The sequence below is a fragment of the Melopsittacus undulatus genome, chromosome 16, assembly GCF_012275295.1.
Source record: "Melopsittacus undulatus isolate bMelUnd1 chromosome 16, bMelUnd1.mat.Z, whole genome shotgun sequence".
Classification (NCBI taxonomy): Eukaryota; Metazoa; Chordata; class Aves; order Psittaciformes; family Psittaculidae; genus Melopsittacus; species Melopsittacus undulatus.
The window spans coordinates 66,981-81,002 of record NC_047542.1 but is presented as its reverse complement, the minus strand read 5'-3'; the positions used below and the strand labels follow the sequence as shown (position 1 = coordinate 81,002).

At 63.1% G+C, this 14,022-nt stretch overlaps 1 protein-coding gene across 3 annotated transcripts in view; it reads left to right on the top strand.

Moving 5' to 3' along the window:
- Nucleotides 1-882: 882 nt before the first annotated feature.
- CELSR2 (cadherin EGF LAG seven-pass G-type receptor 2) overlaps nucleotides 883-14,022 on the top strand; it is a 30,094-nt gene continuing 16,954 nt past the window's right edge. For all 3 annotated transcript variants that reach the window (XR_004550328.1, XR_004550327.1, XM_034069685.1), the window contains exons 1-9: nucleotides 883-4,049; nucleotides 5,750-6,370; nucleotides 8,300-8,522; nucleotides 9,121-9,236; nucleotides 9,945-10,033; nucleotides 11,483-11,640; nucleotides 12,259-12,422; nucleotides 12,539-12,664; nucleotides 13,172-13,335. Coding sequence is in view for 1 of the 3 variants with exons in the window: in XM_034069685.1 (XP_033925576.1) it covers nucleotides 902-4,049; nucleotides 5,750-6,370; nucleotides 8,300-8,522; nucleotides 9,121-9,236; nucleotides 9,945-10,033; nucleotides 11,483-11,640; nucleotides 12,259-12,422; nucleotides 12,539-12,664; nucleotides 13,172-13,335 (4,809 nt within the window). In the remaining 2 variants the exon portion in view is untranslated. The remainder of the gene's footprint in view (nucleotides 4,050-5,749; nucleotides 6,371-8,299; nucleotides 8,523-9,120; nucleotides 9,237-9,944; nucleotides 10,034-11,482; nucleotides 11,641-12,258; nucleotides 12,423-12,538; nucleotides 12,665-13,171; nucleotides 13,336-14,022) is intronic.

The window sequence follows — 14,022 nt, the reverse complement described above, 5'->3', positions numbered from 1 at the left end:
CCTCTGCGTCAGCGGGTGCCGGAGGGGGGGTCCCTAAACCCCAGCACCCGTCAGACCCGTTCCACAGCCCCAACCCACGCACTGCACCCGGCGCCTCCCAGTGCATCCCAGTGCTGCTGCGATGGGGACTGGGGGGGTGCTGGTTAGGGGGTGTCACCGTCTGCAGCAAGGATGTGGGTGCTGGGGGTGCCCAGTGTGTTCACACGTGTTGTCTGTGTGCCCCATGTGTGTGCCATGTGCCATGTGTGTTCACGTGTGTGCACACGTGTCGCTCCCGTGTGTGCAGCACACCCGTGCTCTGTGCTTCGCGTGTGCCCCCATGTAGGTGCTGCACACACGTGTGCTCTGTGTGTGCAGGATGTGTGCAACCCACACGTGCTGTGCATGTGCAGCATCGCATGGGGTGCGTGCCCTGCCTGTGCCTATGTGCAAGGTGCACACGTGTGCTTTGTGTGTGCTCCGTGTGTGCTCCTGTGTGTGCTCCTGTGTGCTCTGTGTGTGCTCCATGTGTGCTCTGTGAGTGCTCCGTGTGTGCTCTGTGTGTGCTCCTGTGTGTGCTCCTGTGTGTGCTCCTGTGTGTGCTCCGTGTGTGCTCCTGTGTGTGCTCCTGTGTGTGCTCCGTGTGTGCTCCGTGTGTGCTCTGTGTGTGCTCCGTGTGTGCTCCGTGTGTGCTCTGTGTGTGCTCCTGTGTGTGCTCTGTGTGTGCTCCGTGTGTGCTCCGTGTGTGCTCCGTGTGTGCTCCGTGTGTGTTCCGTGTGTTCCACCCCCCCTCCCGTGCCCGCGGGTGGGGGCGGTGCCGTCGGCGGCTCCTTTAAGCTCTGCGCGCTCCCGGTGCCGTCTCGGGGCCCCGCCCCGTCGGGCGCGCGCGGGGCTCGGCGGGCACCGGCGGCAGGCACCGGCCATGGGAGCCGCGCGCCTCCCGGTGCTGCCGCTGCTGCTGCTGCTGCTGCTGCTGCCGGTACCGGCACCGGGATCCGGGGGCACCGGCAGCGCCGCAGCGGGGCTGGGGCCTGCGGGCACCGGAGGCACCGGAGGCACCGGCAGCGCTCGGAGGACTCGAGTCCGCCAGGACCCCGCTGGCATCGGGAATACCGGGCCCGATGGGGACACCGGGAGCACCAACACCCCCGTGCGTTCCGGGAGCGCCGGGGATGTGATGGACACCAGGGATGCTGGGAGCGCTCCAGTTCTCAGGGATACTGGGAAGCCTCCAGGCAATGGGGCCATCGGGGAGCGCATCCCCACGGGGCTCCGCCGGCGCCGCAGCCCTAACACGGCGCCGCAGTTCCAGCCCTCCAGCTACCAGGCGTCGGTGGAGGAGAACCGGCCGTCGGGAACGCCGGTGCTGCGGGTGTCGGCGCTGGACCCGGACGCAGGTGATGCAGGTCGGCTGCACTATGCCATGGCCGCCCTGTTCGACAGCCGCTCCGACGGGCTCTTCACCATGGACCCCGTCACCGGTGCCATCACCACCGCGGCACCGCTGGACCGCGAGAGCAAGAGCACGCACGTGTTCCGAGTGACGGCCACGGACCACGGCACGCCGCGGCGCAGCGCCATGGCCACGGTGACGGTGACGGTGACCGACACCAACGACCACGACCCAGCCTTCGAGCAGGCTGAATACCGCGAGAGCGTGCGGGAGAACCTGGAGGTGGGCTACGAGGTGCTGACGGTGCGCGCCACCGACGGCGACACCGGTGCCAACGCCAACATCCTGTACCGGCTCCTCAACGGCGGCGGCGTCAATGAGGTGTTTGAGATCGATCCTCGCTCCGGCGTCATCCGCACCCGCGGCGCCGTGGACCGCGAGGCTGTGGAAGCCTTCGAGCTGCTGGTGGAGGCATCGGATCAGGGCCAGGAGCCAGGGCCGCGCAGCACCACGGCCACGGTGCGCATCGCGGTGGAGGACGACAACGACAACGCGCCGCAGTTCAGCCAGAAGCGCTACGTGGTGCAGGTGCCCGAGGACACGGCACCCACCGCGGCTGTGCTGCGGGTGACGGCCACCGACCGCGACAAGGGCAGCAACGCGCTGGTGCATTACAGCATCGTCAGCGGCAACACCCGCGGACACTTCTACATCGATGCACAGACAGGGGCCCTGGACGTGGTGACCCCCCTGGACTATGAGGTGAGCAAGGAGTTCACGCTGCGCATCCGGGCGCAGGACGGCGGCCGCCCCCCCCTCTCCAACATCAGCGGCTTGGTCACCGTTCAGGTGCTGGACGTCAATGACAATGCCCCCATCTTCGTCAGCACACCCTTCCAGGCCACCGTGCTGGAGAACGTGCCCCTGGGCTACTCCGTCATCCACGTCCAAGCCATTGACGCCGATTCCGGTGACAACAGCCGGTTGGTTTACACCCTGCTGGAGACCGGCGCCGGCTTCCCCTTCGCCATCAACAACAGCACCGGGTGGATCGTGGTGGCCGCCGAGCTGGACCGGGAGGCCGTGGACTTCTACAGCTTCGGCGTGGAGGCACAGGACCAGGGGAACCCCCCCATGGCGTCCTCGGCCAGCGTCACCGTCACCGTGCTGGACGTCAACGACAACAGCCCCGAGTTCACGCAGCGGGAGTACAGCGCCCGCCTGAACGAGGATGCGGCTGTAGGCAGCAGCGTCCTCACCGTGTCAGCCGTGGACCGCGACGCCAACAGCGTCATCACCTACCAGATCTCCAGCGGCAACACCCGCAACCGCTTCTCCATCACCAGCCAGAGCGGTGGAGGGCTCATCTCCCTCGCCCTACCCCTGGACTACAAGCTGGAGCGGCAGTACCTGTTGACCATCGCCGCCTCCGACGGCACCCGCCACGACACCGCGCACGTGGTGGTCAACGTCACCGACGCCAACACGCACCGGCCCGTGTTCCAGAGCTCCCACTACACCGTCAACGTCAACGAGGACCGGCCGGTGGGCACCACGGTGGTGGTGATCAGCGCCACGGACGAGGACACGGGGGAGAACGCCCGCATCACATACCTGATGGAGGACAGCATCCCCCAGTTCCGCATCGCCGCCGACACCGGCGCCGTCACCACGCAGATGGAGCTGGACTACGAGGACCAGGTGTCCTACACCTTGGCCATCACCGCGCGGGACAACGGGATCCCGCAGAAGTCTGACACCACCTACCTGGAGATCCTGGTGAGCGACGTCAACGACAACGCTCCGCGGTTCCTGCGCGACTCCTACCAAGGCTCCGTCTACGAGGACGTCCCTCCCTTCACCAGCGTCCTCCAGGTGTCAGCCACCGACCGCGACTCGGGGCTCAACGGCCGCGTCTTCTACACCTTCCAAGGAGGGGACGATGGTGACGGTGACTTCATCATCGAGTCCACGTCGGGCATCGTGCGGACCCTGCGCCGCTTGGACCGCGAGCACGTGCCGCTGTACACGCTGCGCGCCTTCGCCGTGGACAAGGGGGTACCGGCGCGGCGGACGCCTGTCGCCATCCAGGTGATGGTGTTGGACGTCAACGACAACCCGCCCGTCTTCGAGCGCGACGAGTTCGACGTGTTCGTGGACGAGAACAGCCCCATCGGGCTGGTGGTTGCGCGGATCACGGCCACCGACCCCGACGAGGGCTCCAACGCACAGATCATGTACCAGATCGTGGAGGGCAACATCCCCGAGGTGTTCCAGCTGGATATCTTCTCCGGGGAGCTCACTGCATTGGCTGACCTGGACTATGAGACCAAAGCTGAGTACGTGATGGTTGTACAGGCCACGTCGGCGCCGCTGGTCAGCAGGGCCACGGTGCACGTGCGGCTCCGCGATGCCAACGACAACAGTCCCCAGCTGAAGAACTTCGAGATCCTCTTCAATAACTACATCACCAACCGCTCGGGCAGCTTCCCCGGGGGGGTCATCGGCCGCATCCCTGCCCACGACCCCGACGTGTCCGACAGCCTCACCTATGCCTTTGAGCAGGGCAATGAGCTCAACCTGGTGCTGCTGGACCCGCACACTGGGGACCTGCGCCTCAGCCCGGCCCTGGACAACAACCGCCCGCTGGAGGCCGTCATGAGGGTCTCTGTGTCCGGTAAGACCCCCCCCATTCCAGCTCCATGGGGGGAAGAGTGGAGGTTTGGGGATGGGGAAGCCTTTGGGCCCCCCCCCCCCCCCTCCTTGTGCATGGAGAGAGGTGGTTTGGGTCGCACCATCCCCGTCTGGATGGGTTGGGGTGATGGGGATGCCCCCCCCCCCTTCCCATCCCATTGGAGGCAGCTGGGGTCCCAGCAGCCCCATTTCCTGCCCTCAGACTAGGGGGGTATAGAGAGTATGAAGCCCACTCCATGTCTGGATGGTTGAGGACCCTGTAGCAGGTTTTTGGGGGGCAGGACCCTCTGTGTGTGTTCGTGGGGGGTCTGGCACCTCGTTGTGTGTATTTGGGGGGGGGAAGACTCACTGCATGTATTGGGGGGTGCAGAGCCTGGACCTGTATTTGGGGGGGGGGGGGGGGCAGAGCCTGCTGTGTGTATGGGGGGGTTCCCAGTGCCCTTACCTCCACATTATGGGGGGGTTGATGGGTGACCATGGGGGGGCTCAGGGTGCAGTGCAGGTTGGGGGTTGTGAGTCATGGCACCCCAATGTGTGTATATTGGGGGGGTCATTGCACCCCCCTCTCCATGGGGGGTCCCCATTGCAGCTGCACACGGCGGGGGGTGCAGGGCACAAAGGGACCCCCATGGCCAGGCTGGGCCCCCCCCCCCCCCCATAGCGCGGGGCCCCAGGGAGGGGAACAAAGGCCCCAGCCATAGCCGGGACCCCGCAGCCGCAGCCATGGCAACGCTCACACCCCCTCAACCGGCACCAGGCACCGGCACAGCCCCGGCCCCACTGCCCCCCGGTGCCTCCCCCCCCCCCCCGGCTGTCCCCATGCTTCCCCATCTGTCCATGGCCTTTTTCCCAGGGGCCCTGTTCCCTTTCCCATCACACAGGATGGATGCCCCATAGCCAGCACCATCCCCATCCACTGCCCCCGTCCGGTGGTGGTCACACTGCTGGGATGCACCATGAGCACCACAGTCCCCATCTTGCCATCCCCATCCCATGGAGGACACCACCATCCCCATCCCCACCACCATCCCCATCTCATGGTGGCCACACAGGATGGACAACCCCACCACCGCCATTGTCCTCATCCCGTAGTGGCTGCATGGGATGGACACCCCATCACCACCGTCAACCCTATTCCATAGTGGCTGTGCAGGATGGTTGCCCCATAACCACCACCATCCTGTGGTGGCCATATGGGATGGATGCCCATCACCACCACCATTCCCATCACCAACACCATTCCCATCATCACCACCATCCCCATCCCATGTTGACCACATGAGATGTGTGCCCATCACCACCAGCATTCCCACCACCACCACCATTCCCATCCCATGGTGTCCAAATGGGATGGATTCCCATCATTACCACCATTCCCATCCCCACCACCATCCCCATCACCACCACCACCATCCCCATCCCATGGTGTCCAGATGGGATGGATTCCCATCATTACCACCATTCCCATCCCCACCATCATTCCCACTACCAACACCATCCCATCACCAACACCATCCCCATCCCCATACCATGGTGTCCAAATGGGATGGATTCCCATCATTATCACCATTCCCATCCCCACCACCACCATCCCCATCCCATGGTGTCCCAATGGGATGGATTCCCATCATCCCCATCCCGTGGTACCCGGTACCGCCGCACCATCACCCCCTCCTCCCGCAGACGGCATCCACAGCGCCACGGCTCAGTGCACGCTGCGGGTGACGGTGATCACGGACGAGATGCTCAGCAACAGCATCACCCTTCGCTTGGCTGACATGTCCCAGGAGCGCTTCCTGTCCCCGCTGCTCAGCCGCTTCCTGGAGGCCGTGGCGGCCGTGCTGGCAGCGCCGCGGCACCGCGTGGTCCTCTTCAACATCCAGGCGGACACGGACGTGGGCAGTGCCCGGATCCTCAACGTCAGCCTGTCGGTGCTGCTGCCGCTGTCGTCGGAGGAGCTGCAGGAGCGGCTGTACCTGAACCGCTCTCTGCTGGCGTCAATCTCAGCGCAGCAGGTGTTGCCCTTCGACGACAACATCTGCCTGCGGGAGCCCTGTGAGAACTACATGCGCTGTGTGTCCGTGCTGCAGTTCGACAGCTCCGCGCCCTTCCTGGCCTCCGACACCATCCTCTTCCGGCCCATCCACCCGGTGACGGGGCTGCGCTGCCGCTGCCCGCCCGGCTTCACCGGAGACTACTGCGAGACCGAGATCGACCTCTGCTACTCCAGCCCCTGCGGAGGGCACGGGCACTGCCGCAGCCGCGAGGGAGGCTTCACCTGCGAGTGCCAGGAGGACTTCACTGGTGAGATGGGCTGGGCCCGGAAGCCTCTTCCTCATCCCCTTCCTGGGGGGCCCAGCAGCATCCCTGCATCCATCCCTGCATCCATCCCTGCATCCATCCCTGCATCCAACCCTTCATCCAACCCTGCATCTATCCCTGCATCTATCCCTTCATCCATCCCTGCATCCATCCCTGCATCCATCCCTGCATCCAACCCTTCATCCAACCCTGCATCCATCCCTGCATCTATCCCTTCATCCATCCCTGCATCCATCCCTGCATCCATCCCTGCATCCAACCCTTCATCCAACCCTGCATCCATCCCTACATCCATCCCTGCATCCGTCCCTGCATCCATCCCTACATCCATCCCTTCATCCATCCCTGCATCCAACCCTTCGTCCAACCCTGCATCCATCCCTACATCTATCCCTTCATCCATCCCTTCATCCATCCCTACATCCATCCCTGCATCCATCCCTGCATCCATCCCTACATCTATCCCTACATCCATCCCTGCATCCATCCCTACATCCATCCCTGCATCCATCCCTACATCCATCCCTGCATCCATCCCTGCATCCATCCCTACATCCATCCCTGCATCCATCCCTGCATCCATCCCTACATCCATCCCTACATCCAGCCTTCCTCTTGTGCCCAGGCTCAGCATCCCTTCAGCCCACTCCTCTCCCTTCCTGTGGCTCCTCTGTAGCACTCCATCCATCTCTTCTTGGGGTCCATCCCCACCATCCCATCAGTTTCCTTTGTCTTCCCCTTCTTGGATGTCTCTCATCCAGCTCCTCTGCATCCCTCTGTCCTCCACTCATCGCTTCCTCTTGGTGTCAGCCCTCCTCATCCCTTCATCCAGCTCACCTTCATATTCCCCTTCTCAGATGTCCTTCTGTTGTCCCCTTATACTGCTCCTCTGTAGCCCTCTTGGTATCCATAATCATCATCCCTTCATCCAGCTTCATCTTCCCTTTCTTTGATGTCCCTCCGTCATCCCTTCATCCAGATCCTTCATAGCCCTCCGTCCGTCCTTCCTCTTGGTGTCCATCCCTTCACCCAGCTCCCGTTCACCTTCCCCTTGTCAGACATTCCTCCTTCATCCAGCTCTGCACCCATCCAGACCTTCCTCTCAGTGTCCATCATCATCATCCCCTCCTCAGGTGTCCCCTCAGCAGCCATTCCCATTATCCCTGTTTCTTCCTTCTCTCCATCCCTCTCCATCATCCATCCCCATCTCTCTTCCACCCCATCCCCCTCAGCCCTCCATCCTCTGTCCCCATCATCCCTTCATCCCATCGCTGTCTGTCCCTTTTAGTCTCCCTCCACCATCCATCCCCATCAGCCTTCATCCCAGTCCTCACCTCATCCATCCCTTCTGCTGACCATCCACCATCCATGGGGTCATCCCTTCATCCTGCCCCTTTCAGCCTTCCAGCAAGGACCTTTCCTTCCTCACTCGTCCTTCTCTCCATCCCTCCTCCATCCTTTCTTCCTCCACCCCTTTGTCTCCAGCACCTTGATCTTCCTCCGCTTCTCCTCCTCCATCATCCACTTCCCTCTCCCCATTCCCCCTCCCTCTCCCCCCTATCCCCTCCATATCCCCCCCCATTCCCCTTCTCCCCCTACCCCATTGAGGTCCCTGCAGGATGCCCTGGGGGGGGGGGGGGGGGTGACACGGGACATCCCTGTGGGCTGCAACACCCATATTGGCCTGAGGGGGGTGACCCCAACCCCATGGGTGACACTGGGTACACCCCCAATGCGCACGGGTGGTGGGGGCAGGGGAGGGGAGGGGAATGCCTGGGTTGCCATGGCGACGGGATGCCGTTGCCAGGGTGATGGCGCTGGAGCCGCTCTAATGGTGGGGGGGGGGGATTCCCACCCTTGCACCCCCCGATTGGGGGTCGGGGGTACCGGTGCCATCGGGGGCTCATGCAGGGGAGCGCTGTGAGCTCTCGGCCCGGGGGGGCCGCTGCACGCCGGGGGTCTGCCGCAACGGGGGCACCTGCCTCAACCTGCTGCTGGGGGGGTTCCGCTGCCAGTGCCCCCCCGGGCACTACGAGAAGCCCTTTTGCACCATGAGCACCCGCAGCTTCCCCCCCCGCTCCTTCCTCACCTTCCGGGGCCTGCGCCAGCGCTTCCACTTCACCCTTGCCCTCACGTGAGCACCGGACGGGGGTCCCATGGGCATCACATGGGGTGTGGGGTGAGGGGTGCCCCATAGGCAATGGGATATGGGGATGGGATGGGGGTGATGGGTGCCCCATAGGCAATGGGATATGGGGATGGGATGGGGGTGATGGGTGCCCCATAGGCAATGGGATATGGGGATGGGATGGGGGTGATGGGTGCCCCATAGGCAATGGGATATGGGGATGGGATGGGGGTGAGGGGTGCCCCATAGGCAATGGGATATGGGGATGGGATGGGGGTGATGGGTGCCCCATAGGCAATGGGATACGGGGATGGGATGGGGGTGATGGGTGCCCCATAGGCAATGGGATACGGGGATGGGATGGGGGTGATGGGTGCCCCACTGGCATCACGTGGGGCGGTGGGGATCCCATGTGGGGTGGGGAGTGATGGATGCTCCATTGGCAATGGGGGGCAGGGGGATGGGTGCCACACTGGCATCATCTGGGGTGGGGGCAACAGGGGTGGGGTGAGCACAGGGCATGGGGGCAGTGGGGTGATGGGTGCTGCTGTGCCCCAGGGGGCTGTGGGGCCCGGGCAGAGCCTGGCACGTGTCTCTGTGCCAGGTTTGCCACGAGGGAGCGGGATGGGCTCCTGCTCTACAATGGGCGCTTCAATGAGAAGCACGACTTTGTGGCACTGGAGATCGTGAGCGAGCAGCTGCAGTTCACCTTCTCTGCAGGTACCGGCACTGCACAGCACTGCAGAGCACTGCACAGCACTGCACAACACTGCATTAGCAGTGCATGGCACTGCACAGCATTGCAGGACACTACATGGCACAGCATAGCACTGCACGACACTGCATATCGCTGCAGGGTACTGCCCAGCACTGAATAGCACTGCACACCACTGCAGGGCACTGCATCCTGTGCACTGCATCCCATGAATCCCATCCTGTGCACTGCATCCCATGCATCCCATCCTGTGCACTGCATCCCGTGCATCCCATCCTGTGCACTGCATCCCATGAATCCCATCCTGTGCACTGCATCCCATGAATCCCATCCTGTGCACTGCATCCCATCCCGTGCACTGCATCCCGTGCATCCCATCCTGTGCACTGCATCCCATCCCGTGCACTGCATCCCGTGCATCCCATCCTGTGCACTGCATCCCATCCCGTGCACTGCATCCCATGAATCCCATCCTGTGCACTGCATCCCGTGCATCCCATCCTGTGCACTGCATCCCGTGCATCCCATCCTGTGCACTGCATCCCATGAATCCCATCCTGTGCACTGCATCCCGTGCACTGCATCCCGTGCATCCCATCCTGTGCACTGCATCCCATCCCGTGCACTGCATCCCGTGCATCCCATCCCGTGCACTGCATCCCATTAATCCCATCCTGTGCACTGCATCCCCTGTGTGCTCCCCCCCCCCGCAGGTGAGGCCACCACCACCGTGTCCCCATTCATACCGGGAGGTGTCAGTGATGGGCAGTGGCACCGGGTCCAGCTCCACTACTACAACAAGGTGAGGGGGGGGCTTGGGGGGTGGAGGGAGGAGGGATGGAGGGGACAAAGGGGCAGGGAGAGCAGAGAAGAGGTTGGGGGGGACAGAGTTGCAGGGAGGGGGTTTGGGGGGATGAAGGAATGGAGGGAGGGAAGGATGGAGGGATGGAGTGGGCAGGGGGAAGGATAAGGGTGAGGAGGGGGTGAAGGCTGTGGGTCCGTGTGTCCATGTGTCCGTGTGTCCGTGTGTCCGTGTGTCCGTGTGTCCGTGTGTCCGTGTGTCTGTGTGTCTGTGTGTCCGTGTGTCTGTGTGTCCGTGTGTCCGTGTGTCTGTGTGTCCGTGTGTCCGTGTGTCTGTGTGTCCGTGTGTCCGTGTCCGTGTGTCTGTGTGTCCGTGTGTCTGTGTGTCCGTGTCCGTGTGTCTGTGTGTCCGTGTGTCTGTGTGTCCGTGTGTCCGTGTGTCCGTGTGTCTGTGTTTCTGTGTGTCTGTGTGTCCGTGTGTCTGTGTGTCCGTGTGTCCGTGTGTCTGTGTGTCCGTGTCTGTGTGTCCGTGTGTCCGTGTGTCTGTGTGTCCGTGTGTCTGTGTGTCTGTGTGTCCGTGTGTCCGTGTGTCTGTGTGTCCGTGTCTGTGTGTCCGTGTGTCCGTGTGTCCGTGTGTCTGTGTGTCCGTGTGTCCGTGTGTCTGTGTGTCCGTGTGTCCGTGTGTCCGTGTGTCCGTGTGTCTGTGTGTCCGTGTGTCCGTGTGTCTGTGTGTCCGTGTGTCCGTGTCCGTGTGTCCGTGTGTCTGTGTGTCCGTGTGTCTGTGTGTCTGTGTGTCCGTGTGTCCGTGTGTCCGTGTCCGTGTGTCAGTGTGTCAGTGTGTCTGTGTGTCTGTGTGTCTGTGTGTCCGTGTGTCCGTGTGTCCGTGTGTCCGTGTCCGTGTGTCTGTGTGTCCGTGTCCATGTGTCTGTGTGTCCGTGTCCATGTGTCTGTGTGTCCGTGTGTCTGTGTGTCCGTGTCCATGTGTCTGTGTGTCTGTGTGTCTGTGTGTCCGTGTGTCCGTGTGTCCGTGTGTCCGTGTGTCCGTGTCCGTGTGTCCGTGTGTCTGTGTGTCCGTGTGTCTGTGTGTCTGTGTGTCAGTGTGTCAGTGTGTCTGTGTGTCCGTGTGTCTGTGTGTCTGTGTGTCCGTGTGTCCGTGTCCGTGTGTCCGTGTGTCCGTGTGTCCGTGTGTCTGTGTGTCTGTGTGTCCGTGTGTCCGTGTCCGTGTGTCCGTGTGTCTGTGTGTCCGTGTCCGTGTGTCCGTGTCCGTGTGTCCGTGTGTCCGTGTGTCTGTGTGTCCGTGTGTCCGTGTGTCCGTGTGTCTGTGTGTCCGTGTGTCCGTGTGTCCGTGTCCGTGTGTCTGTGTGTCCGTGTGTCCGTGTCTGTGTGTCCGTGTCTGTGTATCCGTGTGTCCGTGTCTCCATGCCCCCCCCATGTCTGTCGGTGCCCGCAGCCGGTGCTGGGCCGCTCGGGGCTGCCGCAGGGTCCGTCGGAGCAGAAGGTGGCAGTGGTGACAGTGGATGAGTGTGACTCGGGGCTGGCTCTGCGCTTCGGAGCCCAGCTGGGCAACTACTCCTGTGCCGCGCAGGGCACCCAGAACGGGACCAAGAAGTGCGGGGGGGGGGGTCCCTTGATGGTCCCCATAGATGGAGGGGGGTCCCTTAGGGGTGGGGAGGATGTCCTGGGGGTCCCCATAGACAAAGGGGGGCCCTCAGAGGGGGGGAGGATGCTCTGGGTGTCCCCATTGATGAAAGGGGGTCAGTTAGGGATGGGGAGGATGCTCTGGGGGTCCCCATGGGTAAGGGGGGTCTCTTAGTGTCCCCATGCATGGGAAGGGGATGGGATGGGATGGGATGGGATGGGATGGGATGGGGATGGGATGGGGTGGGGATGGGATGGGGTGGGATGGATGGGATGGGATGGGGATGGGATGGGATGGGGATGGGGACGGGATGGGATGGGGATGGGGATGGGATGGGGATGGGATGGGGTGGGATGGATGGGATGGGATGGGATGGGATGGGGATGGGGATGGGATGGGATGGGGATGGGATGGGGATGGGGATGGGATGGGATGGGGATGGGATGGGGATGGGATGGGATGGGGTGGGGATGGGATGGGGATGGGGATGGGATGGGATGGGGATGGGGATGGGGATGGGGATGGGGATGGGATGGGATGGATGGGATGGGATGCGGGGCTCCTCACGTTGCCGTTGGGTACCACAGGTCTCTGGACCTGACGGGGCCGCTGCTGCTGGGGGGGGTGCCCACCCTGCCCGAGAGCTTCCCCATCCGCAGCCGGCACTTCGTGGGGTGCATGCGGCACCTGCACATCGACCAGCGCCCCGTGGACATGGCAGCCTTCATTGCCAACAACGGCACCCTGCCCGGTACGTCCATGGCTGCTATGGGGAGACACAGCATCCTGCTGGCCCCATTGGTACCATATTGGGTGTGGGGGGGTATGAGCATCCCTATATGGTCCTATGTGTGTGCCCCCCCCAAGGGTGCCCGGCCAAGAGGCCGCTGTGTGCCAGTGACACGTGCCACAATGGGGGCACCTGCGTGCAGGAGTGGGACAGCTTCAGCTGCCGCTGCCCCACAGGCTTTGGGGGCAGGACCTGCCAGGAAGGTATCCGGGGGGCCATGGGGGTCCATGAGGTCCATAGGGGTCTATGGGGGTCTTGGGTTGTACATGGGGTCTATGGTGGGTGCATGGGGGGGGGGTCCATGAGGTCCATGGGGGTCCATGAGGGTCTATGGGGAGGTTCATGGGGGGGTCCATGATGTTCATGGGGGTCTACGGGGGTCCATCGGGGTCTAGAGGTGTCCATGGGGTCTATGGGGGGGGCTCCATGAAGTCTATGGGGGTTCCATGGGGGTCTATAGGGGTCTATGGGGAGGTTCACGGAGGGTCCATGAGGTCCATGGGGGCTCTAGAGCTTTCCATGGGGGACTATGGAAGTATATGGAGGGTCCATGGGGGGTCCACGTGTGTCTATGGGAGGGTCCATGAGGTCCATAAGGGTCCATAGGGATCCATGTGTATCTATGGGGTGTCCATGTGTGTCTATGGGGTGTCTATGGGCTGTCCACGTGTCTCTATGGGGTTCCCCACGTGGCTCCCGTCGCTCCCCAGCGCTGGGCCCCCCGCAGCGGTTCGGGGGCCACAGTCACGTGTCCTGGGCGGGGCTGGCGCTGCCCCTGGCCCTGCCCTGGCGTATGCGCATTCTGATCCGCACCCGGCACCCGCGGGGGCTCCTCCTGCGCGCGGAGGCTCCGCCCCTCGACGTCAGCGTCGAGGTGGGCGGGGCAAGAGGGGGCGGGGCATGGGGGATGCACATGGGGGGGTATGGGGGGAGCATTGACATAGGGGGGGAAATGGGGATGGGGGGGATATGGGGCGGCATTGACGTTGGGCGAGGGGCATGGACATGGGGGGTGGATGGATATGGGGGGTATGGGAAGGGGCATTGACATTGTGGGGGTGCACAATTGGGGGGGGAACATGCACATGGGGGGGATGGCCACAGTGGGGGGGGGCATGGATATGGGGGGGGCATTGACATTGATGGGGGGATGCGCATGGTGGGGGGGCATGGACATGGGGGTGGGCATGGACATGGGGGGGCATGGACAAGGGGGGGGTGTTTGCTTTGCATGGGCATTGCCAAGGGGGGTCCTGGCCTTGGGGCTTTGGTGTCCTTGGTGGGGCTGTCACCCCTGGGGGGTGTTGGCCTTTGGGGGGTTCTTATGGGTGTTACCATGGGGGGGTGTTGCCACAGGGAGTGTTGCCATAGTGGGGGTATTGCCGTGAGGGGTTGTTGCTCTGGAGGTTGTTGCTCTGGGGTTGTTGCTATGGGGGTTGTTGCTCTGGGGTTGTTGCTATGGGGTTGTTGCTCTGGGGTTGTTGCTATGGGGTTGTTGCCATGGGGGTTGTTGCTATGGGGTTGTTGCTATGGGGTTGTTGCTATGGGGGTTGTTGCTCTG